Source organism: Lathamus discolor, chromosome 12 (assembly GCF_037157495.1).
Source record: "Lathamus discolor isolate bLatDis1 chromosome 12, bLatDis1.hap1, whole genome shotgun sequence".
NCBI lineage: Eukaryota > Metazoa > Chordata > Aves > Psittaciformes > Psittacidae > Lathamus > Lathamus discolor.
In genome coordinates, this window is record NC_088895.1 from 12,732,288 (window position 1) to 12,758,511 (window position 26,224).

General features: G+C 42.0%; 1 protein-coding gene across 4 annotated transcripts in view; it reads left to right on the forward strand.

Moving 5' to 3' along the window:
• MLXIP (MLX interacting protein) overlaps positions 1-21,153 on the forward strand; it is a 50,421-nt gene extending 29,268 nt beyond the window's left edge. The window contains exons 7-18 of one of the 4 annotated variants that reach the window (XR_010615500.1): positions 1,369-1,458; positions 1,708-1,799; positions 1,945-2,605; positions 5,949-6,070; positions 6,799-6,985; positions 7,549-7,673; positions 9,607-9,705; positions 11,522-11,649; positions 12,701-12,824; positions 15,115-15,244; positions 15,847-18,609; positions 18,871-21,153. Coding sequence is in view for 2 of the 4 variants with exons in the window: in XM_065692336.1 (XP_065548408.1) it covers positions 1,369-1,458; positions 1,708-1,799; positions 1,945-2,605; positions 5,949-6,070; positions 6,799-6,985; positions 7,549-7,673; positions 9,607-9,705; positions 11,522-11,649; positions 12,701-12,824; positions 15,115-15,244; positions 15,847-15,968 (1,880 nt within the window). In the remaining 2 variants the exon portion in view is untranslated. Of the gene's footprint in view, positions 1-1,368; positions 1,459-1,707; positions 1,800-1,944; positions 2,606-5,948; positions 6,071-6,798; positions 6,986-7,548; positions 7,674-9,606; positions 9,706-11,521; positions 11,650-12,700; positions 12,825-15,114; positions 15,245-15,846 lie in introns of all 4 variants that reach the window. The other 3 variants (XR_010615499.1, XM_065692336.1, XM_065692337.1) reach the window with 3 other exon arrangements.
• Positions 21,154-26,224: the final 5,071 nt, after the last annotated feature.

Genomic DNA, 26,224 nt, shown 5'->3' on the forward strand with positions numbered 1-26,224 from the left:
AAAAATAGGTCAGAGAGTGCAGCTGTCTCATGCTTTTTAGGTGATGGAATTTCATTTATTCATCCAAATTCATTTTCTATCTTAGCTTCTTACATGCTGCTCCTGGCAATGTTGCTCTGAATAAATCTATAATAAGCAGTATTTACCTTTATCAGGGGTGAAGGCTTTGTTATTTCAAAGTGTGTGTGTGTGTATTTAAGGGAATGCCTATGCATTTTTCTTCAGGTACGTCGCTTAGAACAATTGCAAATCGAGTCCATAAAACCAGTCCCAAGAGCCTATACAGCTCTGTTGAGTTCTCTGTATCTGATAGCTCTGACTGTGATGGGACAGCAGGTGTCCACCACACATCATCCTTGCTGCATGGATCTCTAAGCAACTCCAGAGCAACATGGAGTATATACGCAGTTTCATCTGCTCTTGTGAGACTCCAGGTGTAGCATTGCATTCAACTCTTGGGGCTCCCAACATAGGAGGGACTTGGAGCTCTTGGAGTGAGTCTAGAGGAAGCCATGGAGATGTTGCAAGGGCTGGAGCAGCTCTGCTCTAGAGCCAGGCTGAGAGAGCTGTGCTGGTTCAGCTTTGAGAAGGCTCCAGGGAGACCTTAGAGCAGCTCCAGTGCCTAAAGGGGCTACAAGAAACCTGGAGAGGGGCTTTGGACAAGGGCCTGTAGGGACAGGCCAAGGGGAATGGCTTTAACCTGCCAGAGGGGAGATTGAGATGAGCTCTTAGGCAGAAGCTCTTCCCTGTGAGGGTGCTGAGGCGCTGGCCCAGGGTGCCCAGAGAAGTTGTGGCTGCTCCATCCCTGGCAGTGTTCAAGGCCAGGTTGGACACAGGGGCTTGGAGCAAGCTGCTCTAGTGGAAGGGGTCCCTGCCCGTGGCAGGGGCTTGGAACTGGATGAGTTTTAATGTCCCTTCCAACCCAGACCTCTCTGTGGTATGATATGAAGTGTACTAGAAACAAAATTAAGTGTATGATAGTTTATTTTTAAAATCCTCTTCTAGGGGCTAATGGGGGTTTAGGCTGTGATTCCTAGCAAGTTTATATTGTGCAGCAGGGGCAGGACAAAAGGTTTGGGAGCAGGAGGTATCCAAACTTGGCAATCTCCAGTTGTTAGAGCCTTCAGGTTTCACCTCTTCAGTTTTCCTAGTTGAAAGTTTCATTTCCCAGTGGGTTTGATTTCAGAGCTGTGCTGCAGTTGTGAAGCAAAGCAGATGCTCAGTTCATTTCAGCAGCAGTTTTCCTGGAAGCACCCTGGCCAAGCCTGGCTGTGGAGTGTGGAGTGATGTAGCCAACTGCTATATTCCTACTGCTGTTGCTGTGTGAGTGATGTGACGCTAATCTAATCTGTCTCCTGAATTTTGCAGCACACTTAGGAAATGCTGACATGATTCAACCAGGGCTTATACCTCTCCAGCCAAACTTTGATTTTATGGATACTTTTGAGCCTTTTCAGGGTAAGAATCGTATATATATATATATTTATATTTATATTTATATATATCTCTCAACTGATTTCTTAAAAAATGCAGTGAGTTGTGAACTAGCTTTTAACATTTAACACTTCTTAGTGATGAAGTAATTTAACACTTTGTTTGCCTTGGAACATTTTCTGGTACTTTAAGAATTGTATATGACATTAAACTACTGCTGCATACCCTGAGTATGAAAAACAGAAAAGTAATGGGTGACTTTTTGTATTTCAGATTTATTCACACCCAGTCGTTCCAATAATTATTTCCCTTCTGCATCTGCTGTCAGCTCAGCTACCACAGACAGCAGTAACCATTCTTCCCAGGTAAGAGAGTTCTCAGTGTTCAAAGCAGCCTTGTTTCAGACATGTATGTGCTCTGAAGATTCTCAGACAGGAGCCGTGTCCTTCTGAGAAGGAGCTCAGACAAGAGTTTCATGTATGAATCTGTGCTATTTCTCTTTCCTGTCAGTCTCCTGTCCTGCCGTCGGGTTCGTTGCCCAACACACTTCCAGCAGGGAACATCAGTGATGGACTCATTACTTCCTCAGTACCTGCTCCTGTCATTCCTGATGTTGGCACTGACCAGTGTTTGAACATTAAAAGTGAGGGATCTTTCATCCAGCCAGCAGACTACACTCCTGACTCGTCTATCAGCGGGCCACAGACTTTTATGCCAGTGTTTCAGACTCCCCTGCCACTACTTCAACCTGCAACGCAACAGCACCAGTCCCCGTTGCCTGCAGTGCCTCTGAATTCCAGCTTAAGCTCTCCACCAGCTCCCTTTGCTGCACCAGAAACCCAGAAGTTTGGCCTCTCTGAGTCTACAGTTATCACCCACACAGCTTCTGCAACATTGACTCACAATGCCCCTGCCACCACCTTCAGCCAGAGCCAGAACCTTGTCCTGGCCACACAGCAGCCGGGTGCAGGAGTGCCTTGTAACATGGCTTTCCAGACTACTGTCCTGCAGGGGCAGCCCTGGCCCCAGCTGCAGTCCCAACTGACATTTGCACTCCTCAAAGCTGTTCCTCTTTCCAGTGCTGGGACAAGGCCCAAACAGTCAAAAAAAATAGTGCCTGCTCCGAAGCCTGAAAATGTGTCCTTATTAAAGAATGCCTTCATCACCCCAGGTGAGAAGCTCTGGTGAGGTGATGTTTCTCTTTGCCGAGTGGGACTTGCAGGAGGGAGATACTTTCTTCTTTGTCTTGGTTTATATAATAAGTAAAAATAGAGGTTCCTGAGGGTGTCCAAGGAACCCCTGTACCCATTGGTGTGTGGCTACACTGTTCAGTGGGATGCTCTGGATTTGAAGCAGCAGTTTGGTTGTGAGTGTGAAAAGATGACCTGTAAAAGGGTGTTTCTCCTTGTAAAACTTTGTGCTGAGCTGTACAGATGCATCAGCACATGGGATGACTAGAGCTCTGTGCTCCTGCCCCATAGAAACCTTGGTTTTGATGTTTAGTGCTGTTCTGATTAAGTCTGCCCCTTGGAGCATTCAGCCACAGTAGGGTTGAAGATAGGAAGAAGAAGTAGGGATGGAGAATGGCAGATTTGTCCCTGTCATTGACTCATCTGATTGCCCTGGACAAGTTCCTGTGCCTGCTGTGCATCATCTCGCTCCGTAATGCCAGGTACCGGGGCACATCCTTTGGTAATGCTTTGGATGTATTCTGATGTTGATCTTAAGTGTGCCTGACACTTCTTTAGACCAACTACAGCATTAACAAGGGAGCAGCTGTTGAAGTAGAGCACAGCATTGGTCCACATGAAAGCATAGGTGTGTGCCTCACATCTACCATTAGTACTCCCTAGCAGAACTGGGGTGATGAGAATCAGCCCTTCCAGTGGGGAAGGACTCAAGACAGGTAGGGTGAGCTGGAGATCTTTGTCTCAAGCCATCTATGGGTTTGAGAGGCTGTCAGAAGTATATGATTTTCAGAGTGTGAGTGCCAAACTGAGACGTGGGACCTCCACATTGGGTGTGATTTAGAGCCATCAGCACTGTACAAAGCTAAGAAAAGCAACTATGAACAGAAGGAGTTGCTTGGTGGTTCCTGTGGGAAAGCTCATGCTAGAGCAGAACAGGCAGTACACTTATGCTTGGGGTTATTGCACAGTGGTTTTAGACTTGTGCTGGCTGGGGGCCAAGTGACTTCAGCCACTTGAAATGTGCAACAATAATGCAAGAAAAGCCCTGCCTGGAGCAGTGTTGTTAAAGAGGGTTCACTAAGGAGTAGCTGTGTCTGCCAGGGCCTGGCATTGTGGTTACCCATAAGAAAAAAACCCAGCATCCAAAACAAACAAACACACCCCCCCAAAAAAAACCCCCACTGTTCAGGAGCAGAACAGACCAAAGGATCTAATTCTAGCATCTCCATTGGGCTGGTCCATGATTAATAGTACTGGGGTGTTAATGGCAGTGTTTCTATCTTTAGTACATTACAAAGCAAGAGTCTGTGGACTTTCAGCAGTCAAGACATGCATTTCTCCTAGCAAAGCATTGCAGGCAACTCTCATTTAAAGAAAGCCTTTGCTCCTGGCCTCCTTAGTGCTTCCTGGGTTGTTCTTTTTCCAGGACTTCATCAGTTACTTCTAGGCCAACACAACAAATGGCTTTGTTTCTCATCTAGGTTTAAGGTTGTTGTGTTACTCATTCCTGGTAGGTGCAGGTGTTCAGGGGTCACAGTGCTCCTAAACTACTGGGACACCAAGCTCAGAGGTCAAATCCAAGGTTTTATGTAAAGACTAGAGGTTTATTTTTGGAAATAGAATATTCAGTACATGTAATCGAGGCATTTACACCTGTCATTTGTGTTCAGGACAAATCATCTCAAGACTACAAAGCAGATTGTATTATAATCTGGCGTGCTAGAAAGGGGTGTGTTACATTTACTGCCCTGTGATACAAGGACTCAAAAATCTGCATGGGTTGTCTCATCAGGTGCAAGACTTCACATGGGAAAAAGAGCTCTGCTCTCACCACTTCAGGATGAGCATTGTGGGTTTGAGAGGAAAGTCCACAAAAGATGCATGTGTAGGACAGAAACATGAAAAGTGTAAAGGGACATCTAAGTATGTGATGATTGTTACAGTTACCCCAATGGCGAAGTCAGAAATACCAAGTTTGTGTAGCAGCATTAATGCACTGGTAGGAGCAGCCTCTTGAGCTCAATAGAGATGCCGTAAGTCCAGCTGAACAGTAGCGAACAGTGGAAGGGTTGTGATTCCAGCATTGTATGTGGGAATGCTCAGGCAAAGAATGAACTCCCTATACCCCAGTGACAGTGCTCTGCCAGATGTACCCGCGTGAGGGCTGACACAAGGTTTGCGCTGTCCACAGGCCTTAGTAATAAAGGCTATACAGTTGATTCAAAACACAGTTGTTGGTTCCAGGGACAGTAGGGGAGAGGACATTAGATATCCTGCGCTGTTGTTCTGTTCTGCTGTATGTGTCCTTCACTATCCTGATGCTGAACTGCAGAGGGGTAGGTTTGCAATGCCTGAGCTATTGTGGCACTTTTCATTCATTGTGACAAAGGAGAGCTGAAGCCAATGCAGGCTATGAATGAAATGAAGTAAGTTTGGCTTAGCTTCCTCAAAAAGCATACAGAAACTGTATCTTTGCATGATTCTTCCCTCAGTAACAATACAGGATGGTTAGTTGTGTTCCCTCTGAAGTCAAGGTAAGACCAACATCAGCATTAATGCCATGGTAATAATTGCACGTCTGCATTGGTTAAATAGAGATCCTCACAGATTTCTGTTAGACTCAAATACTATAGTAGTGAAAAAACTTCAGAGCAAGGATCCTGTACAGACTGGGTTTGAGAGTTCTGTGTAACTTTCTTTGTGAAGGCAATTGCTGCTATGCACCGTTATCTCTAGCTGCGTAACACTGCAGAACTCCTGGTCCTTTAGCCTGTTTGCTGGAATTTTGGTGCTGATTCCCAGTCACATTTGGTTGTCTTGTGCTTGTGTGTCATATAAAGCAACTGTAAAACCAGATAGTGAAAGAAGCTAGCAGAGAAAGGAACAGAATTTAATATATATATACACAAGGAAGCATGAAGTGTTGAATATGCATCCTTCAACTGGTTTCTGTCATTGGCCCTTTCTGGGTCAGCAAGTGTGAGATCCAAGAAGTGATGAGAAGTGAAGATGATCTCGCTGCTGTCAAACCCAGCTCTGATGGAGTGGAGATACTTTGCACCTCCCTGATTTACTGCCTGCCTCTGTAAATTCACCTTGAAAAAGGACATTAGAAGCCTCAGAAATAACTGGTGTCTGTAAAGAGTCCTTTGTACTAGATTAATGGGATTGAGATTATCGGAAATAGTACCAATAGGTGCCCACCGATCCATTCCCCTGTTCCCTGACAAGTTGCTTCACACAAAATAATCTCCAGTTTTTTGATTTTTTTTTTTTCTGCATTTTTTGTCTCATTAACTATTCTAACTTAATTGTGTTCTTCAGCTGCCTTTCAAGGACAGTCCAGAGCTGTGATTGTAACTCCAGCACCTTTAAAAAGAGAGGGGATTTTGACGCCAGCCACGTCTCAGTCTAATGTTGCAATTGCACCAGCTGGAATTGTCAGAGTAAGGAGAAGAAAAAACCTATGTATTTATTCTCTAGGCCTGTTACTTGCAAGTAGTTAGAGCCATAGTGTGCTCAGGAGGGTAACTAGTCCACTAAATCTCACCTTTTAGGTGCATTTGTGAGATTTATGTGCATATGTGTTTGTGCATTCAGTATTATGTTTGTTTATTTTTAATTTGGCTACTTTATGGGCCTGGAAGCACTATGTAGTCTTCACAGACTCTGTCTCACACAGCAGTAAGATTATAAAGAGGCATGTGTACCACAGTACTATGAATGGGGATGGTTTGTGCCTTTTCTTACCTGTGCAGAAGCCAGAGGAACCCAGGATGTTCACCTTTCCATTTACACACTGGAAAGCATGCCTGGAGTTATGAGTGGGTTTCCTAATATGTTGAATGCAGGAAGATGGAAGTAGATTTTAGTATTTTATGTTATTGTGTTGTAATACTGCTTAAAATTATGAAAGGATACTGGTCTCCTGCCAGAAGTCTGACCTCAGTGCCTGCCAATTCCTTATGTATTAGCCCTTGTTTCATGTCATCAGATTGTTAATCATGTATTAATTTGCTATTTTTAGTGAAAGGCAAGGTAACAAATCTCTCTTTCTCTCTCCCCCTCCTTCTTCTTTCTCTCCTCTCTTCTCCTGCTCTGCCCCCACCCTTCCCCTTCCTGCTCTCTTGTTCTTTCTCTGTTTTCCTCTGTGCTATTTCTGTGCTGTTCCCAGGCTCCCGGGGTGACGGAGTTCCGTAGTAACATTCTGGTTGGTCCAGCACAGCGAGCACCAAGTAGTCAACAAACCCAGTCCACAGTCTCACATCTCTTCTCTCCTAGTGTAGTCCAGGATGTGTTGGTGAAAGGAGAGCAAATCCCTTCCCACAGTAGCAGTTCACAAGTTCCCTCACCTACACCTAGTAAGTTAGAAAGCTGTAAGCGTTCTCTCTCCCCTGCACATGTAAGTGTGTTCCCATTGAGTAGGCAGGGTGTAAATGGGCCTTGTACCATAACTATAACTTTGGAGGATCTGAGATATAATCCTTGTTAACAGTAGGTAAGTGCAAAGACTCCTACATGCCCGTTGATAGAGTGGTGTCTGGGCTGGTTTTAGAAACATATGCTGGTTTTGCTGGTAAAGGGCTTGTAAGTGTTACCATCATGTCTCAGGCCATTAAAGCCCTCAAATGGAGGAGTCTAGCAGTATGACAGAGTTGCAGCCTTTGCATTCAACACACCCTTGCTGAAACGTGTGTGTGAAGGGAGTATTACATACCACTACTGAGATGTATTATCCTTGTGCCATGAAGTACTAAACTTTCCCAGCAATCTTGACATTTTCTAGCATGTGTTTGCTGCATCAGTGAGTACAATTTTGTTACCAACTGCATTTCAGTTCAATTTTGAATAGAAACTTCTCAACAGTTCCATTTGCTACAGAAAGTTGTTTGTGAATGTGATTTGTCTTTCTTCCCTTCTGAAGACCGAGACTGTCAGAATTCAGGCCAAGCTTCCCCCTGCACCTCTGAGCAGAGCCCCAGTCCACAGTCTCCCCAGAACAGCTGCTCAGGAAAACCTGCCACTGACCCTAATATGGCTGCATTTAAGGTGCGTGTCTTCTCCTTTGAAGTGTTTTTCTTCTTTGCCTTTCTAGCTACTTTTTTGCCCTGAAGTCTGGACTAGAGAGTAAGTTGTGTTTCAGGAACAGCAAAGTGTTCGTGCCTTAGGTGTAGCTTGTGCTGCATCCATGCAGTTCTGTTCAATTTGAAATGTCGGACTTCAATGATCTACTCTCCTCCTGAGGGATGCGTCACCAGAGGGCCCAGGCTTAACTGTACCTCTGCAGGTCCTTATGGTCATGACAGCAGTTCCTGCTGTGGCTCACAGGAGTGTTATGACAGGTCTCAGTTTACTTCGTCAGAAGCTTCAGGCTTAGTTTTCTAAACCATGGCTTTTTGCCATTGTTCTGTTGTGACTCTTCAGTCTGCAGGGCTCTGGCCATCACTGGAGGGGGTGTTCTTGACCTGCTGAATTACTTGCATGTCTCCAGTGATGCTGTGCTGCTCTGCAGAGAAGCAGCTCCACAGACTCCGCAAGTTACAGCTGTAAAACACTTTGAGACTTACTGGGGTAAGAACTCAGCAGTCTAGAGACAGAATCTGAAAGCTGGCTGTGCCTCACAGCAAGCTGACCTTGTCACCACACTTTCTGTGATGGCAGCAAAAACTTACCCACAAAAAAACAACCAACGCAGGACAATCAGCTGTAACCCTCTCATTCGTTCTCTTGTGAAAGGGAGTGTTACTTAACCATTTTGCATGTGCCAACCCCTTTTTGGCTTCTCTGTATAGCCTATGAGTTGCTGTCAGCTTGATTTACTCCCAGAGCAGAAAGGTAAGTTTAAACACTTGCAGCCTGTGATTGCACTCAACTCTAGTTCTGTTGCAGAGAACTGCCCCTTGCTGAGCATACTGCAAGTTACTGATAAAAGTTTGCAGTTACTTGCTTGGCATAGATTATCAGTATCTCAGCCTATATAATCAGCCTTATCATCAGCATTATTGGTAGCTGCAGCCTGTTTGCTGCTAGAGAGTAAGTTAGTAGAGGAGCAAATTATTAGGACTCGCCGAAGATGGGAGAGTGGCCACTAGATGGAGGAGTGTTCTTAAAAGTAAGGACACTGCAACGAGATAGACTTTGTATCCATATAAACTGACTTGCTTAGGCAGGAGTTACTTTGGATGTGTACTGTTAGTGACTTTGGTGGGACAAGAAAGAAAACAGTAATGCGTCCAGTCTCCAGATGTATGTTCTTTTGTTCTTCTGCGTTCCAAGTGAGATTAAACAATTCTGTATTGCTGGGTAATGTTTTTTCAGTTTGGCAAAGCACAGAGGGCACTGGAAATCTCAGTTCTACTCTTGAACCTGCATTTTCCGTGGTTTTGGTCAGCCACTTTACTGCTCGGTTGCATTGTTTTCCTTCAATATAAAATGGGTTGATGGTGAGCTACTGCCAGGAAGTCTGGCTCTGCCAGAAATGCACTCTCAAAGTGAATAGAAGTAACTTCTAAGTTTTTAATGCTACAAATGAAAGCGCTAATTCCTGACAAAGCCTTTACCTTTAGGGTAGGCCAGAGTTGTGGATTCTTATTTTCTTTTCCTTTTTTGTCAGACTGCCTGTTATGTATTAGGAATAAATGATATGGACTGTTTTAAACTTAAAGATTTCAACAGATCCTAACCAATTGCATGCCTCCAAAAATGGGAGTTTGACTTCAGAAAATGAAATTGTTTAGCAGTCCCAGGAACTTTTACTTCGGAAAGAAAACTTATAGGGTTTGGAATTGGATTGGGTGCTTATTATAACTTAACTTAAAATAACTTCAGTATTTAAGTTATTTAATAAATAAGAAAATGTGCCTTTGAGAAGACTGAATGCCACAATTCAACAGAAAATACACTGAACTTGAATAGCTGAAACAGTCAAGCAGTAGAACGTTAAAGGAGAACAGCATAGACTGAGCTGATTTTATTCGTGCAGAATCGAAGAATGAAGCACATTTCGGAACAGAAACGAAGGTTTAATATCAAGATTGGTTTCAGTACTCTCAACAGCCTGGTTTCAACCAACTCCAAGTCGGTAAGTAACTTTTGGCACTTAAATATGAGATATAAGCAAGAGCCATTCTAAAAAGACTTTATAGTACATTTAATCTCTTCACTGTCGACTGAGAATGCCAGTCAGTCATTGAAGATACTCAAACTGAGGGACTTGCAAAGGGGAAGGGTGATAAATCCGTGGCCTATAGTCAAAAGAGTGTGTGAAAATGCTTCATCTTTTAAACATTGTTCTTCTGATGCAGCTTCAGATGTTGAACAAGTCTTGTCTGATGAGATGCTGCAGCTTCAAAGCCAACAGGAAAAGAAGAGAAACTGATCCTTGCAATCCTTGCTCTTGGGACCCCAGTAATGAAGATTTTTTTGGTCATGTTTGCAGCATAAGATGGCTTTCCATTTACTGTTAGGTCACCATTCTTCTGACATACTGGCTTTTTTACCTGTTCTGGATGAGTTCTGGTCCCCATAGCTGGACTTGAAAAAGCTATGTTCCAGCCAGTACTGTAAGCTTATTCTGCCTGAACCATGAGCCAGCCAGAAGGCAGGTAGATGCTGCTATGATGCTGCACCTGGCTTAATATACCTCAACATTTGGCCTGAGGTAGTGTAATACTCACCTATGAGCACAACTAGCTAGCTTAGGCTTTGTGCCATGCTAACCACAGCTGAGAGCACAGTAGAGCAACCTTGTGCACCTGTAAATACTGTTGAAACATGTCAGTGAACCAAAGGAAGAACAAAAAGGTTCAGTGAATTTTCTGAACTTCATACACCAGTGAGATCCCTGCCTGCTTGGAGCAGTCAGGAGCCTGGCCCGTTCAGATGACTTTGAAAATCCCTCTGGGTCACTTTATATCTGCCTTGAAGCATTTGTCTCTATGCCCCTAGCCTTACAAATACTTTCAGGGCTGGTTTTTGACCCCATTACCCATGCGTAGATTTACAGAGAAAAAAATACCCAACTGACTTCTCACTGTCATATGACTTCATCCAAATTAAGACCCTCTTCTGGCTATACCAGTTAGGTCACTAAAGTGCAATCAAAATAACTGAAACACAGACTTGTCTGCATAACAAATGTCCTTTAAATGCCAGTGCCTCTTGAAAGATGGACAATATGAAAGCAGCATGTTGATTTGTTCACATAATTATTATGGTTTTGTGTATTTAGGCTGTAAGTTGTCAGAATTTGGCTTCCTGGTTGGAAATAATGAATTTTGGAAACCCAGCTTTACTGATTATTTTACTGATTATAAAAATGTCTGATTATTTTTATTTCTGAAGTACAGATACTTAATTTGTTCCTCCAAACTGAGTGGTATTTTAAAAAGAATCTGTGATACTGTTTCTGTCTCCATTGGTGATAGCTAAACTGTGTTGCCTTCTCTTAGTAACTTCTGTTTTCCCAAACGAAATAATCTGTATTGTCAGCCTGAAACAACACTTCTAACAGGGCAATGAATCTATCAGCAGATATAGCACATCCTTCAGTACTTAAGTAAGAATTGTAAATGTTTTCAAGTGGATAGGTAATGAAATGAAACAAAATAATTAAACTTCTTCCAACAAAGTAGCAAAACCGTAATTTGTGGAAGAAAACAACCACTGCAACCACATTTCTCTGTACTAGTGTGCACACAGGAGTCAGAGAAATGAAGAGTTTAGTATTACCTAAAGTATTCTGCTCTGCACACAGTGAAGTCCTTTCGCACACAGTGAAGGAAACTTAAGAAAAGGTGCTGAAGTGCTTTTCTGGGTGTTACAGCAGGTTAGGGGCAAACTCTTCACCTGTCTAGCTTTGTTCCAGAAAGTGAGCTCTATGTTTGTGTTTGGTCTAGATCAGCCATGCAATCATGCTCCAGAAAACAGTAGAATATATCGCTAAACTACAGCAGGAAAGAACACAGATGCAAGAGGAAACCAGGCGCCTTCGGGAAGAAATCGAGGAGCTAAACGCTGCCATCATGTGAGATTTGGGGAGCTTTCTGTAATGAAGCAGAGCAGCTTGAATGTTGCTTTGGCTAACAACAGGGAATGTTTGCCTCAGATGTCATGCCAAACGGCAGATGGGTGTTGAACAGAAGTAGGGTTGCTACCAACTGCTGAACAAAAAGCATAGTTGCTGTGGGATGGGCATTGGTAGCAAACCATGTGGATTTTCAGCAAGCTCTGAGAAGGGATGCCCAGCCGTGGCAGCATCAGAAAAGACACATCAGGTCAGTTAGAACACTTCTGAGAAGAAGCCAGTGACATGTTTTTGTAAAGTTGTGCTCACTGGGTGATCAAACGCTTACTCTTCATGATGGCTTTGCTGCAGTTCTCCTTACAAATGCAGTCAATTTTCATAGGAGAATAAGACTGAGTACATAAGACACAGGACTTGGAATCAAGAAGCTTGCCACTGGCTGCACATAACTCTTGATAAGTCGCTTCACCTTCCTGGTGCCTCAGTTTCCTCTGTGGGTTTAAGATAGTTCTGTGCTATTGCAAAGCATGTTGAGAACCCCGGTGGTTTTTCTTCCATCTACAGCAGTGTTAGGCTTAGGCATTATATTACTTATCAGCAAATCACAACCTTGGGATTTTTCTTTTAAAGTGTGATGACGTCTGTTTTATTTTATTTCAAATTGATCTGTTTCTGAAGAATCTCTAACATTTTCAGCTGTAACATTGCTCAGGAGTAACCCTGTAAATTTTCCTTCGACTCCTAATGTGCCTTTTTCTAATTGGATGCCAAAACCTACTTTGTTCTATGTTATACTTTGTTTTCAGCTTTGTTGCTTGTAATGAGAAGTGTGTAGAAGCTTGAGAAATCGCTTTGCTATATGAATATAGACAAAATTGATGGGAAAACAGTATGTATTTGTGGCTGTAACAGTCACATTCTGGAGGGGGTCATGAACTGGGAAGCCACCTTGGTCAGGGATACTGGGGATACGCACTTTTCTCTTGCTATGATTTAGTCTGGAAGTCTCCTTTCTGGTGGGGATTCTGACCTCAGAACATCTTCTTTGCAGTTCTTGTCAACAGCAGCTCCCTGCTACCGGGGCTCCCGTAACAAGGCAGAGGTTTGACCACATGAGGAGGATGTTTGATGAGTATGTGAGAAGCAGGACCCTGCAGAACTGGAAGTTTTGGATTGTATCCTTTTTATATCAACCTGCTGAACTTGAGGTTTGGTACTAACAGAGCCAAGAACTCTGGATTTTCATGCTTCAAGCAAAATTACTTCAATTACATCTCCCCTCAGTTTTCATTCACACCTGTATGTGGGTGTGAATCTCTTCCTTATTGACTGTCATGAGGCAGAACTTGTTCACTTTAAAGCATGGGAGGTAACTTGAAAGTAAAATGCAGTACAAAGGCAGGGTTTTCTTGGTGGGTTATTATAGTGCAAGCAATGTTGGGACTGCTGCTGTAACTGTAGTTCTTGCCTCTTGGAAGAACTGAACAGAGAATAACAAATATTTTGGAGAAAAAGCTATTACAAACAATTACTGAAGCTGTTGCAGTGGTGGTTGTAAAAACATGCATGTTCCCTTCTCCCTTCCCCTCTTCTTTTTGTTTTTCTTTTAGTTTTCTGTTTGTCTTTTGTTACAACAGGGAATCAACTTAGTTTCTCTTTGCTTATCCAGTGCTGCTGGCAGCTGTGCTTGTAGGCAGATGATAATATAGGAGGTCAAAAGATACAAACTGAATGAAGCAAGATTAGTCTGTGCTGAACAGACTGAACTAGTTTGGATCAAATATTATTAGCTTGGATCAGTTCAGGGCTGTTAGTAATTAGCAATGATCATTAGTGTTAACCTTCCGTTTTCCCATTAAACTTCGTTGGTTCATGTGGCTATTTGCACTTCAGATTTTCTGTCTCTGCTCTGTGCTGATTATTTCTCTCTGACTCTGTGGACAACATGAGTATTTCTGTGCATGCTTGTGCATACATGAAATACAGCATTTTTAATACTTTCATATATGAAAATGCTTTCTTTGGTGTTCCCTGGTTTATGTTGGCCCTAGAAAGATACTCCGCTTTTTAGCATTGTTTTAGGAAAGATTTCTTAGCAAGTTCTCAGGCAAACTCTGGTAACTTGAGGCTGGTGCAGCTGTTGAACCTCTGGATTCTACAGCACTATTAATTTTATAACAATTCCAAGTAAATTACAAAACCAGAGGTTTTTAAATAAGCAGTTTGATTGATGTACTGAAGACAATCCTGCACATTTGCTGATGGGATGGTGTGTTCGTTTTATGCTGCTCCAAGATGTTAATTACCTCCAGAATTCGGAAGTGAGATGCTTCTAGAAAGTGGCAGAGGTTTTCAGGGATGAAGATGCAGTTCTGGGTAGCTTTGTTTTGTCATATTTGGGCAAAGACAAAGGCGTTTGTGGTTGGTGAAAGAAGAGGTTGAAGGCAATGTAATGTTCCCGAACTTCTCTTTACAAGTCAGGATGTAACTGTGACCTGACAGTTGTTCTGACAGCTGGATTGAATCCTTAATGCATGGCAATAAAAACTGGCAGGGTCCAGGGGTGAATGTTAATAATAAAAAAGCTCCTCCTTGTGGAATGACTGTAAAAGAGAGCAGTTTCATGACAAATATGAAAATGCCATAGTTTCTGTTGCATATAAGAGGGAAATGAGTAATCTGGTTTCTCTTGGGCAACCAGAGATAACCCAAGAATAGAATACTCTTGAATATTAGAATATCCATTGAGTAATACCCATGTTGTTCTTCCAGTCACTGTCAAAGTGTATAAGGGCATGTAAATCCCCTCAAGTGTTATTAGACCTATCTTGCTTGTCAGCCACAGTGAGATAGGGATGCATGACAATGCTGAGATTGGTTTGGACCACATTCTTACTTGCTGCTGACATCCAGAGTAACATGGTAAACCCACTGATTCTGGGCCTTCACATGAGTTTTATCATCCAGCCAGCTTCTGAAATAAATATACCTTGAATCTCCCTGCTGAATTATTGTGGTAGTAGAAGCTGGTTTGAGTTCAGATATTCCAGGAAAGCTCATCTGAATGCCTCGGAGCTGGGGCAGCTGAGGCCTGTGGTGGTGCTCTGTACGTCCTAATACACTACAGGCTAAAAATCCTCTCTGCTCCTTTTCTGCCAGGAAGGTTATTGCCAATTCCAGCCCATCCTTCCAAGCTGTGACAACAGAGCCAAAATGAAAGCCTGGCAGTCCTCAGCTTGCTACTGTTCTGGTCCATATTGAACTGAGGGTCATTTTTGTCCTTTGTCTTAATGTTAAAGATGTAAAACAGACTCTTTGAAATGTTGCAATGCCTCTAGTGGTTGCAGTCTGTTTAGAAGTCCATTGTTTTCTCTGCAGAAAACAGAGAAAGGCTATAGTAGCTTTTCCCATAGAATGTTTTGAACTCCTCCTTTGTTGTCTCCCTTAACATTTGATGATTTGCAGTTCAGCATTATTATTAAACCATTGTTTGAGTCCTTCAATGGAATGGTTTCCTCTACAAGCTTTAAGGATCTGAATCAAACTGCAATGGCCTGGGTGGATCAGCACTGTTCTCTTCCTGTTCTGAGGCCAAGTAAGTAGGGTTCTCTCCAGCAGTTATTCCAGATCATTGAAAGCGAGACCATATAGAACACTATTTCTTGAAAGCCAGAGGATGACAAAGAAATCACATGATGCTAAATATGACTTCCAGTTCCTTTCCAGACAATAAATGTAGATACCAGAATTTAAACAGTCTCAAGCTGCATTTAAATTTCAGATGCTCCACTCTAGTTGGAGTGAGTTTGGCAGTGTCATTTACCTCATTTTGAAGGAAGACTGGAGATTCATATTCGGCTTTGGAATGACCTTCTCTCTGGGCATGATTGCTTGGTCCTTTCCCTCTTGCATTTCAGCAAGTATTTACATTTACAGTTGTAATTCCCAAATGGTGCCCTCTTTTGTAGAAGGAATAATTCACAACCCAACAGTGGGTTGCTTAAAGCACTACATCTGCGCAGTTCTTACCCATCTGTTTATTGCTGTCGCCGTGTGTGGAGGTGTGCATGTTTTGCAGAGGTATTTCCATAGTTGTGTCTAACAGCCTTGCAGTACCTGCACAGTCCTGCACGGATCTGTTTGCAGTTGGACTAACAGTTTTTCTTGATGCTTTTATGACTTTTTTTTTTTTTACAGTGGTGCTGAACACCCTCCGGCATCTGAGTACAACCACCTCAGTTCTGTCGGACCCATCGCGCCTGCCAGAGCAAGCTGCTGAGGCAGTTAACAAGATGAACAAAACAGCTGGTGAAACCTAACAGCCAAAGACAATGAGTTGCTGATACAAGGGGTGGGGAACCTGCCAGTCCAGCAGCCTGGTGAGGCTCCTTTCAGTTGATGCACTTTAGAAGGAATTCTCTCCACCACATGAGATGTTGTTCAGGGCATCTGGCTCTGCCTTCAGAATATGTGGAACTCTGAGGCAACATTGTCATAACGTTTTGATTCTTCTTCAGTGCTGTGCTGTACTCCGTTAAATAAGAAAACACCAAGCTCAGGTAAATTTAGCAGGTTTGAGTCCTGCAGGCAGCAATATGTCTCCATCAATGCAGCATGCATCTATATGCAGCAAACACACTTCTATGAAAAAGCTTTGAGTACCAAGTGTCAGTCTTGTACACCAAGGGATGTTCTCCTGAAGGAGAAATACACTTCCAATTTCATCAAACAAAGTGTGCTTTTTATTTTGTTTTCTGGTATTCAGTTCCATTTGTTTTACTTGAATAGTGAGAATTGTTAAACAGGATCATCTTTAAAACCAAAGGAGAAGAAAAATCCATCAATGATGTCAACTCGTGGCAAAAATACTAGAATTAAAATCTCAGGCTCTGTTTTGTGTATCTTTATTTTCATGAGTGTATCATTGCATATGATCAGTTTTAAGACATGCTTTATTTTCTAGTAAATAAAGTAGCTGATTTGTATTCTTTTTTCTGAGACAGCCATTGCAAGCGAGTCAGTAGCAGGCTGTGCAGGAAGGGCAAGAAAGCAGTTCTACATGGCATAGATTCTGCAATTAGGATGTATGGATTTCATACCCATTTACTCTCTGAACTGTTTTCTTTGCACTCTGCAGAGTTCAGCTGCCTTCCTCATAAAATGTGCACATATGAAACACATCCATAGATAAATGTAGTTGCGCTTCAGAGACAAGAATTGAGTTTGTAATGTTAAGAAATTGGCTTTTTTGCTATCTCAGAAACTGTATCAAAGCATGTGGACTTGTAGGCAGTTCTTTGCTTCTTTCTTGCTTGTTCTTTTTGCCTTCTATCTGAAAAGCCTGAAGGACTTAGCTATATTTGGTCTGTATGGGAAGGTTATGTTCAACATGAATGACAAAACATATAAAAATGTTTAAAACCCAAAATACTGCATAACATTTTTCTATGACAGTCTCAGCAAGCACTGTGCTCTGCTGCAGGTAAACTTAAGTCTTGTTACAGCAGTCTCTGTCCATCCTGAGACAGCACTGGGATATTCATTCCAGCTGATTGTTCATAGTCTGGAGTGATCCTAAGACCCTTGTAATTCCACTCATTACTTGATGCTGATTCTTAAGAGCTATGCAAACTATGGGTAATGTCTCCCTTGTACCTCCTGTGGGTGGTTTTCTCCCAGTTTCAAAAGCAGGCTGCCTGGATGCCATTAGCGGCTGACACAGTGCTAAAATGAGGAGCAGCTGAAACACTGGGGCATTGCCCAGTGCTGAAACGAGGTCAGTAGGTTCCCCTTTGGGGGATGTAGTTTTTCTCAGCACTGGGTGGGCCAAAGTTTAAAACAAAGCAATAGGCCTGGGGAGTAGGATGAAGCAGTGGGAGTATTTTTCTTCCTTGTTCTGAGATCTTGCAGCTAATGGCTTTCATTGCAGAGTTCGCTTGTGTGTGAGCAGGCTTGTAGCAAGAGGAAAGCATGAAAGGTTAACCCTTCTCCTTGAGCAAGAGGTACTGTGAGTTGAGGACTTGGGCACTATTGTGGGGAAAAGGAGCTGAAGGGAAAGACAAAACAGCATGATCTGAATATCAACATGCCTTTCTGTAGCTCTGCAGACAAATGAAAGATACTTTGTTGGTTTGGTTTTTTAACAATAGATCTAACATATCATTTGAAGTTTGTGGCACATGTGAAAACCTGTGTCCTTGTGACAGAACCAGCAAAAGTCCAGGTCTCAGTAAGGAATGGTTTGTGGAAATAGTGTGTAAAGGGTTGTCATAGTAATTAAATAGTGAGGAGATTTTCTGGGGCATCCATATCAAAGTCTTTCATACACAACGTTGTAATCAAGGAATACTCTTTGGGATGCATCTGGATAAAAAGTGTTAAGCTTAGGTTCTTTTTTAAACCAGCGCTTTAAATCCTCCCATTTCTATCACTGATTGTGAGCTTGGTTCTGAGGAAGTCATTTAACACTGTGATTAGCTGGGGAGTTTTTTCATTGCTGGCCTGTCTCATTGAGATGCAGAGATAGCTGCATGTGGATTTGCATGTTAAAAGTACTTACCCAGTTTTCTAGAAAGAAATCAGTAGGCAAATTGTCCAGGAACAGACTCACTTGTGTTTTTGCTGTACTTTTCAGATGAACAGATGCCTCCCCTACAGTGTGGTCTCCTCCTTGTCAGGCAGTGATTGTGCTTGATTTCTACCATTCCTGGTATCAATGACATCAAGAGTTTTGTCTTGACAAGCAAAGTGCACTGCAAGCACACTTCAAAGCCCAGGGAAGTCTGATGACTACTAAAGCTTAAATCTCAACATCTCCAATCTCACTGAATGGATTGGAAGTTGAAAGGGAAGGGGTAGTGTGACTGAACTGCTAACGATTTTGTTCATTCACAGGTTTTAGCTGGATGTGGATGGAAAAACCATCATGCTTATTGCAGCATGAGCTGGTTACAATTGGAGGTAAAATGCTTATTTTAATAACTGGTAGAGAAACAAGCTCATGGCACTATTAGACTGTAAATCTGAACACAGTAAAGAGAAAAACATCAAATCAAAGATTGCTTACTTAGGCAAGAGTGTAGGAGGGAAGGAAGGAAAAGTGGAAAGATACTTTCCACGTAGTGCAGTTACCAGAAATGATGTGTCTGCTCTTTGAAGCAGCAAGTCAATGTATTTTTTCTCACCCTATTATTGCAAATCAGAATTCTTTTCTTCTATCAGTCAGCCTTGTGAGGGGTGTGATTTCACTTCATTTGGAGACATAGGAGGAGGAAAAAAGCTGATTTATGTCTCACATCTGCACAGTGAAACTGCTGAGGATCGGTATGAAAAGCGATTGACCACGTATGTATTAATTCTGCACAGTTTCCACTTTGGTTTATATTTGAACTCCTTTGTCTGTCTTACCCAATGAGGAGTCTAAATACATCTCTCTGCAAGAAAAAAAAGTTTGGTAACACTTTGTCCCTTAGTTTAAGCAGTCTGATTTCCTCAGTGTCACCAAAGTACACTTAAGCAAGCAAACACACAGTGCCTATGGTCTCTACAGAATTACAGATGATGCTTATCTATCTTCAGTGAATTGGTGCTAAACTAAAGAATTTAAAGAATTCCCATATAATTGAACACAAATCATATTCAGTCAAATCCAACACATTTCACTCAAAGGAATGGCTAAATAAAGCAGTGATGGCCTGTGATACACACAAAGTCAAGCTGAGGTTGTCTCGTGGTTTGTTCTGACCTTGAATTCTGTCAGTCACTGTATTTAGGTGGCTCTCACCACAAACACAAGTTCTGGAGAACTTGTGCATTATCTGGTATAGTTACTAGGTTTGTATGATGCTCCCTGTTAACAGGAGGATTAAGTGCTGAAAGTCTAGTAGCAAACTAGAATTGAAGGAATTAATGAGCAGTAGGAACAGATGCAACTGCATACTTCATCTTGATTGTCTGATCTCTGCACAAAACCAAAGGATTCTTGATTAATACCATTTGACCTGATTGCCGTGTTCTTCCATGCTTTCCTAGACTCTTTAGGAAGCCTTCCTTGAAGGGAGGCTTACTAGAATGTTTCCATCTGTGCCTTAGATCTTGGCATCATGTATGTATTCGATTTATCTTAAGTCATATATTTGTCCCCCTATTACAATGCTATGTGGAAAATCCAGTGAGCTGACAAAGCGGGGCTTCGCTGGGATTTAAGAGGATTTTATCTGCGTGGCAATTACTGTGTCCCTCTGACACTGAGGTTGTGGAAAAACGTGTGTATGTGTGGGAGAAACTGCGTCTTTCCTGCTGATTTCACCATCCTCCTGCATACACAACCACATCTGCACATGTGTGCATACTGTCATAGCAGAAGTTTGACAGATACCAGTAAATATGCAAATGCATCAATTTCTAAATCTGAAATGGCTTGAAAAGACAAATTGCATTGAAAAATAGCATCCCTTTATTTTGTATCTTCAGGGGTTTTTACATTCCCTTGAGCGTGTGTGCGCGCACCTGTGTATGCACACGTTGTGCAGGTTTTGTTTGCTTCTGAAGTGCAAAACTCCTGAAGAGCAGTTTGAGAGCAGGAGAGGGGAGCTCACTGCAGAAACATTCAGTAAGATCATGCTTTTGCAGCACAAAATGTTTGAAAGCTATTACACTTTGTGTTTCTGGAGTCGATAATTCTTGCCTTGATGTTGCCGACTAGAAGATAGAATGGGTTGTTGACTGTTTTGACCTTTTTCTTTCTTTCTTTTTTGGTTCCTGTCCACATTTATTGCATGGGAAAACACCCAAATGGTGATAAGTGGTTTAGGGATTCAGTCGTACCAGTCTTGGAGGACTATGGACAACTGTTGGTGACTTTTAGGTTTTTATGTTAGGTGACACAACACCCAATTACTCCTCAATTTGTACACTTGAGTTTAAGAGAAAATCATTTGTTTGGGGATTTTTAGTTTTATAGGCTCTCCAGTATTGCTCCCGCAACATCAGTTAAGGCTTCAGGTTTCTTTTTGTTTCATTCTTGGTCGGATTTCTGTGTTAGAGCAGAAGTGGTAGTACTGAATTGTAGCTTGATCTGTAAAACTTGATTCCATTACAAAGAAACACATCTTAGGTAATAGAATGACTGAACTGCTTTTATATCTGAACTTTGCCATCATGAGTAAAGGTTTTGAATCAAAAGTTATCGATGTTAGGAGCAAGCCTTTAAATTAACAATACAATGAATAAATTGCTCTTTTTCTTCTTCTAACCTTGTATTCAAATGTGTTTTAAGTGAATGGAGGTCATTCTTGTTTAAAAAAACAAAAAAGGGAAAAAAAGAGCTTGGAGGTATGAGGACTTCAGGTTGTGCTCTTGCTTTGCCTAGGTTTCCTGTTCTGTTGCATGACACAACTTTTGTTGTGCTGTTGATATGTAGCACTTTTCAGTAGGTCTGTCAAATTGTGCAATGCATTTTTTTATATTTACAACCAAAACAATAAAGGTTATTTTTTGGAAGAACCTGGGTTTAAATGCTTTTATTTTCTGCCTGGATGTGGTGAAATGGTAAGTGGAATTGTTCCTGGACCAGGACCAGCACTTCCCATCCTCTTTGCAAGTCTGAATGGTGACAAGGACTTGTTTCCCTATTAGCAATTCTGAAGTTGTCCCTTTGATCTGTGTTTGGCTTTCCTATTGCAAGGCTTATATCCTCTGCTGAGCTTCTGAAGCTTGGACTCCTTTTAAGACTTAGAGACTGGGAATGGACAGTTGGGCTAAAGCACCATCTCCACAAGTCCAGGTGTCTGCAGAGTGTATGTTTCCTTCACCCTGTGAAGAATAACCGGTGAGCTGCTCTTTCACATTTTGCATAGATTTCCAAATGTCCTGATGTTCTGATGTGTTCCTGAAGTTGTCAGACACGTTGTTAATTGTATTAAGCATAACAGTGAGAGCAAGCCCTTTTGACCAAACTAAACAGACAAACATCTATTTCTTTATGCACCTAACGGGTTAGTAATTCAAAGCCCTGGTATAAAACAGCCTTTAGGGGCTGCACCTATGCCCTGAGCCCTGATGGTCTTTCTTGCTTGCAGCCTTGGGCCTTGGGCTCTTGGCTGACATACCCCCTGACCAGTGGACTCCACAGAGCAGCAATGAGATGGTTAACATGGTATTTCAATGGAACTAATGTCAGTGTTAGGCATTGAGCTGCTTAAACTCATTTAAAAGCTGAAACAAATAACATTTTATCTTTGCTGTTACTGATTCTCGGTTTTCCCTGGTAGGACGCTTCAGTTGTCCCCTCATTGGTGTATTGGATTTTCTTGCCTAGTGAAAGCAGCACTGGGTGACTGAGGCTGTAGCTGAAGTGAAAGCTAACAGATGAGTGAAAAGAGGGATTTCATTTCAAAATCATTCCACAAGAGTTGATGCTGATTAATCTCATCCTTGCGCTTGGTGGTTTTGACTTCATACAGTGTACAAGAACTTTTGATGAGTCAGGCCTGTGGTTCCAGGGGAAGGTAGAGCAGTGTTCTAACTCTGTTAATTTTTCACGTATCTCAGCTTGATCTCACATAAAGCATTTTGGTAGGGGAAGGCAGTGAATAACAGTGCTACTTAAACAGCAATAAACCAACATCTCTGCCTGACTTCACTCTCAGCCAAGCATTCCAAATGCCGGTGTTACTGCAGTGATGCTATCAAACCTCTCTGGGAGGAAGCTGTGGCTGGAGAGCACTGTTTCTTTACTACTGATTTTGTGGTGATTTCAGTGTGGCTGGTATGTGCCAGAAGACAGTTACTGAAATGGCTCATTTTTGTGGCTGATTCTGCGAATCTCTTAAACACTGCTAAAAGTGGACCTACACTTGTTCTATGGAAATTATGCCAAATAGAATCACTGCTGTAAGGGAATTGGCCCTTCAAAGGGCAAATAGCTCAGGGATCTCTGTAAGTAAAAGAATAGAAAGCAATGCTCACTAGATTTTAATTATTTTAACCTGTATTTACCCCCAGGAGCGATTCTATGCTTATTCTTGTCCTCAAGGGCTTTCTCCTCCTGAGGGTGTGGGCAGACAATGAATAGTTGGGTGTTGGGGAAGTTCCCTGTGTGCAAGCACAGAAGAGTCCCTGTTGTCATCCGGAGAGGTGTTTAATGTGTTCCTGTCTTGGAACAAGGTGTGTGTATTACAAACCCCAACGCCTTTCCATTACAAAATGGAAACAAACCCACTAAAGATGAGACTCATCACATCCCTAAGTAATGCGGCTGCCTGCCCTTTTGACATGTCTTAGAAAGCCCGTTTCTGACTCCTCCATCTCAACTATTCATTCCTCTAAGGCTTTGAAAGCCAACAGCTTCATTTTCAATCAAATAGAGAACTTCTGAAAGGAAGCCACACAACCACCTCTGTGTTCAGCATGTGACTCTAACCTGTTTAATGTCCCTCCCTTTTCTGAAGCTGCCCCATCTTCTCAGAGAAGTGGGAAGAGCTTTTCGAGATGCTCTATATCTGCCTAGACTGACAGGGAAACAACTGTATTGGGATAGACAAAAGGACAGTCTACATACAGAACCTAAACTTGCGTCTGACAGCATTACTGGCTGCTATATCAGCCTGCAAAAAAGAGCATAATGCAGGTGTGCCGGTGTAAGAAGTGCTTTAGTGATGTAGTTGTGTCACTTTGTGCATCAGACTGCAGTCACTGTTTCTGTCTCACTTACCTGGGCATGCACTTACACTCTTGTTCCAACTCCTCAGAGGGTGCTGGTCATCACTTCATGACCTCAGCCCTTTGAAGTTTGATGTTCTGGTATCAGCCAGCCCATCTGCTTTGCTGCATCCTAAATGCCTGTGGCAAAGCACCGTTCTCTTTCAAGCACATGTGATGACAGCAGCAGCTTGCCACAGTTTTGCATAAGCTTATGTCTCCCTTCTTCAAGCTCCCGTGTGGGTGAGCTCAGGCTCTGGAGGTGAGCTGACTCTGCAGGGCTGGCAGTGCCCTCATGGGGAAGAACAACTCTTCCATTTCAGGTTGCTCTTCCCGTAAGGTGAACTGGTACAGACCATCTGACTCACTTTAACGTCTTGTTTGAGCTTCTGAGGAAATCTTTTGTCTTTTCCAAGGAAAACACTTTCATTTGGCTATTTACATATTCACAAGGTGAAAGGAAAGAGAGGAAACCGCAGGGACTGGCCCTGTATAATCCTGTGGCTCAGCAAGGCTTAAGTGGTTTGTGTCAACCATTGGAAATGGTGATGTCTTAAGCCCTCAGGTTGTAAATGTCTTCCTGTTTGTGGTGATTTGCTGACACTACCTGATAAAGTCAGCAGATGTTGCTTTTGCCTTGGGGATAAGCACATCCCCAGTCAGTGATCCTTTTCCATTCACTCTTCTTCCTCTGTTAAAAATTAAGGATATTAATATCAAATATAACTAACATTATAGTAATATGTTATAATTTATATACTATATAATTAAATAGATTTAATATTACATTAAATATAATTGAATATAATTAATTAAGGATATTGATATTAAAAATTAAGGATATTGATAAAAATTAAGGTTGAAATTGCATTTTTTGGACCTTGGAAAATTTGGCAGATCTGAACTAAGAGGATAGAAAGAGTGCCCTAGCTACTATTGAATCTGCTGCTCATGGGGATAGTGCTGAGATTCCCAGGACTGGCAGGTACCTTTCTTATGCAGAAGACATCATGAGCAAATACCCACCTTTGGACTCGCTGTGCTTGCACAAGGCTCACACAGGTCAGAGAGGTGGTTAATTAAAACATGCTCTGAATTCAAGATGTGTCACTAATGAAAGAACTGTGCTGTTTGCGTTACCATCGGAACCCAGGGTAACAGTCTCAGATCTGCCCTCTTCTTTCTGCCTGTTGTCACTATGTGACATGGTGGCATCTGAAACTGGTTCCGTTTGAGAGGAATTCTTCCCCTGGCTCTGGTAAGGAGTTTGGTCTCTATGTTTCTTTGGGGGGTCCTAGAAAAATATTCCAGTTTCCCAATACTGATGCATTTTGGGGACTGGCAGTGACTTGGCTGATGTCAAGAAACCACTTTTCCTGGTGAAGTCTGGGTAGAACAGGACCAGTTCTCCAGCAATGGGAGGAGAAAGAGCTACAGCTCCTCAGCCCTAATGGCACCGTCTTGAAGAACCACCCCAGCAGAAGGGTGAGTTGGGCACTGACGTATTGAGAGGATTTAAAAGGAGAACGGAGAGGATGAACTGGTACCAAAATCCCTCACTCCAGCTCCCCTTGGGCTTTTCACAGCCTCGGAGAGAAGGAGCACTGGTACACAGGGGCTCAATCCAGCTGCAATTCCCTGGATATTCAGAACATAAACAGGGCTCTGTGCTGGTGTGAACAAGCCACCAGTGAGCACAGGGATGGCAGCAGAAAGAGGAGTAATTTTTGCTTGTGTTTTAAGTAGGTGTTTCAAATAAAATTATTTTTTAGATATAGCTAAATAATGTTACATTTTTTGAACTGATTTTTTTCATTTTCTATTGCTCCTGGACTGTTTGAGTGTCTCTGCCCTCTTACCAGCTCCACGACCAATGTGTATGGTCCATTACACCAGTGTGTATGGCTGTGCATGTAACCAGCCATGCTTTGGTGTGGTGGTTGTGGCGGAGCTAACCCATCAATAATTCACCCTTCAGAAGTGGGGGCTGATGTGAAAACAATTTACCCACTGGTGTATCCAAACAAGGATAAGGATACACCACCTTCTTAAGGAACTTAAGAAACAAAACCTCACGTCTATGAATAAAAATGGATGGGAAAGGAAGATATGTGCTGTTTCTAGCATCTGTAACATTAGGACCAGAAACAGCTACTTCAGTTTGCTGTTTAATAAAACACCAGGTTTACAGGGCAAAAAAAATATTGTAAAGAAGAATTACATGGTAAAAAAAGAGAATCCAGCAAGAATAATTTTATTTAATCTCATTGTAATTAAATTCCAGGTTCTACCCAAATATAATGACAAAGTTATTAAACCCATTCACCTATTAAGTAGCATGTACATTATTTATCCCTTTCAGTATTAAAATATAAAAGTTTAAAATCTGAATAAATATATATAAACTATATAATTGTCAAATGTATAAAAATAGATGTATTATGAATTCATAAATGCAGTTCACTTAGAAGTATAAAATCAGTCTACTGACAACTTTTGAGATAAAATTGCAAGATATAAATAACATTAAAATGACTGCAGTCATGCTTTTCTGTTTGTTCATGTTGTATTGGTTAATTAAATCACCCTGACTTACATTAGTCCATCCTTTTTCTGTGCTGTTGCAAATAAAACAGTATAAATAGTTCTACAATAAATACGATCAATAACTGACGACATTTATCCTTTACATATTAAATTAAACTAGATTATAGAGTTAAAACACGTAGAATAGCAAATACATTATCATTGTTGTTCCTGGCATCAAACTGATCACATCACTACTGATAGGTCACATTTAGCCAAGTCTAGTAACTTGTTTCCTCATCCTGGTATATTACATTTCTGCTGAAGAGTACATTTTGGTTGTGTTCTG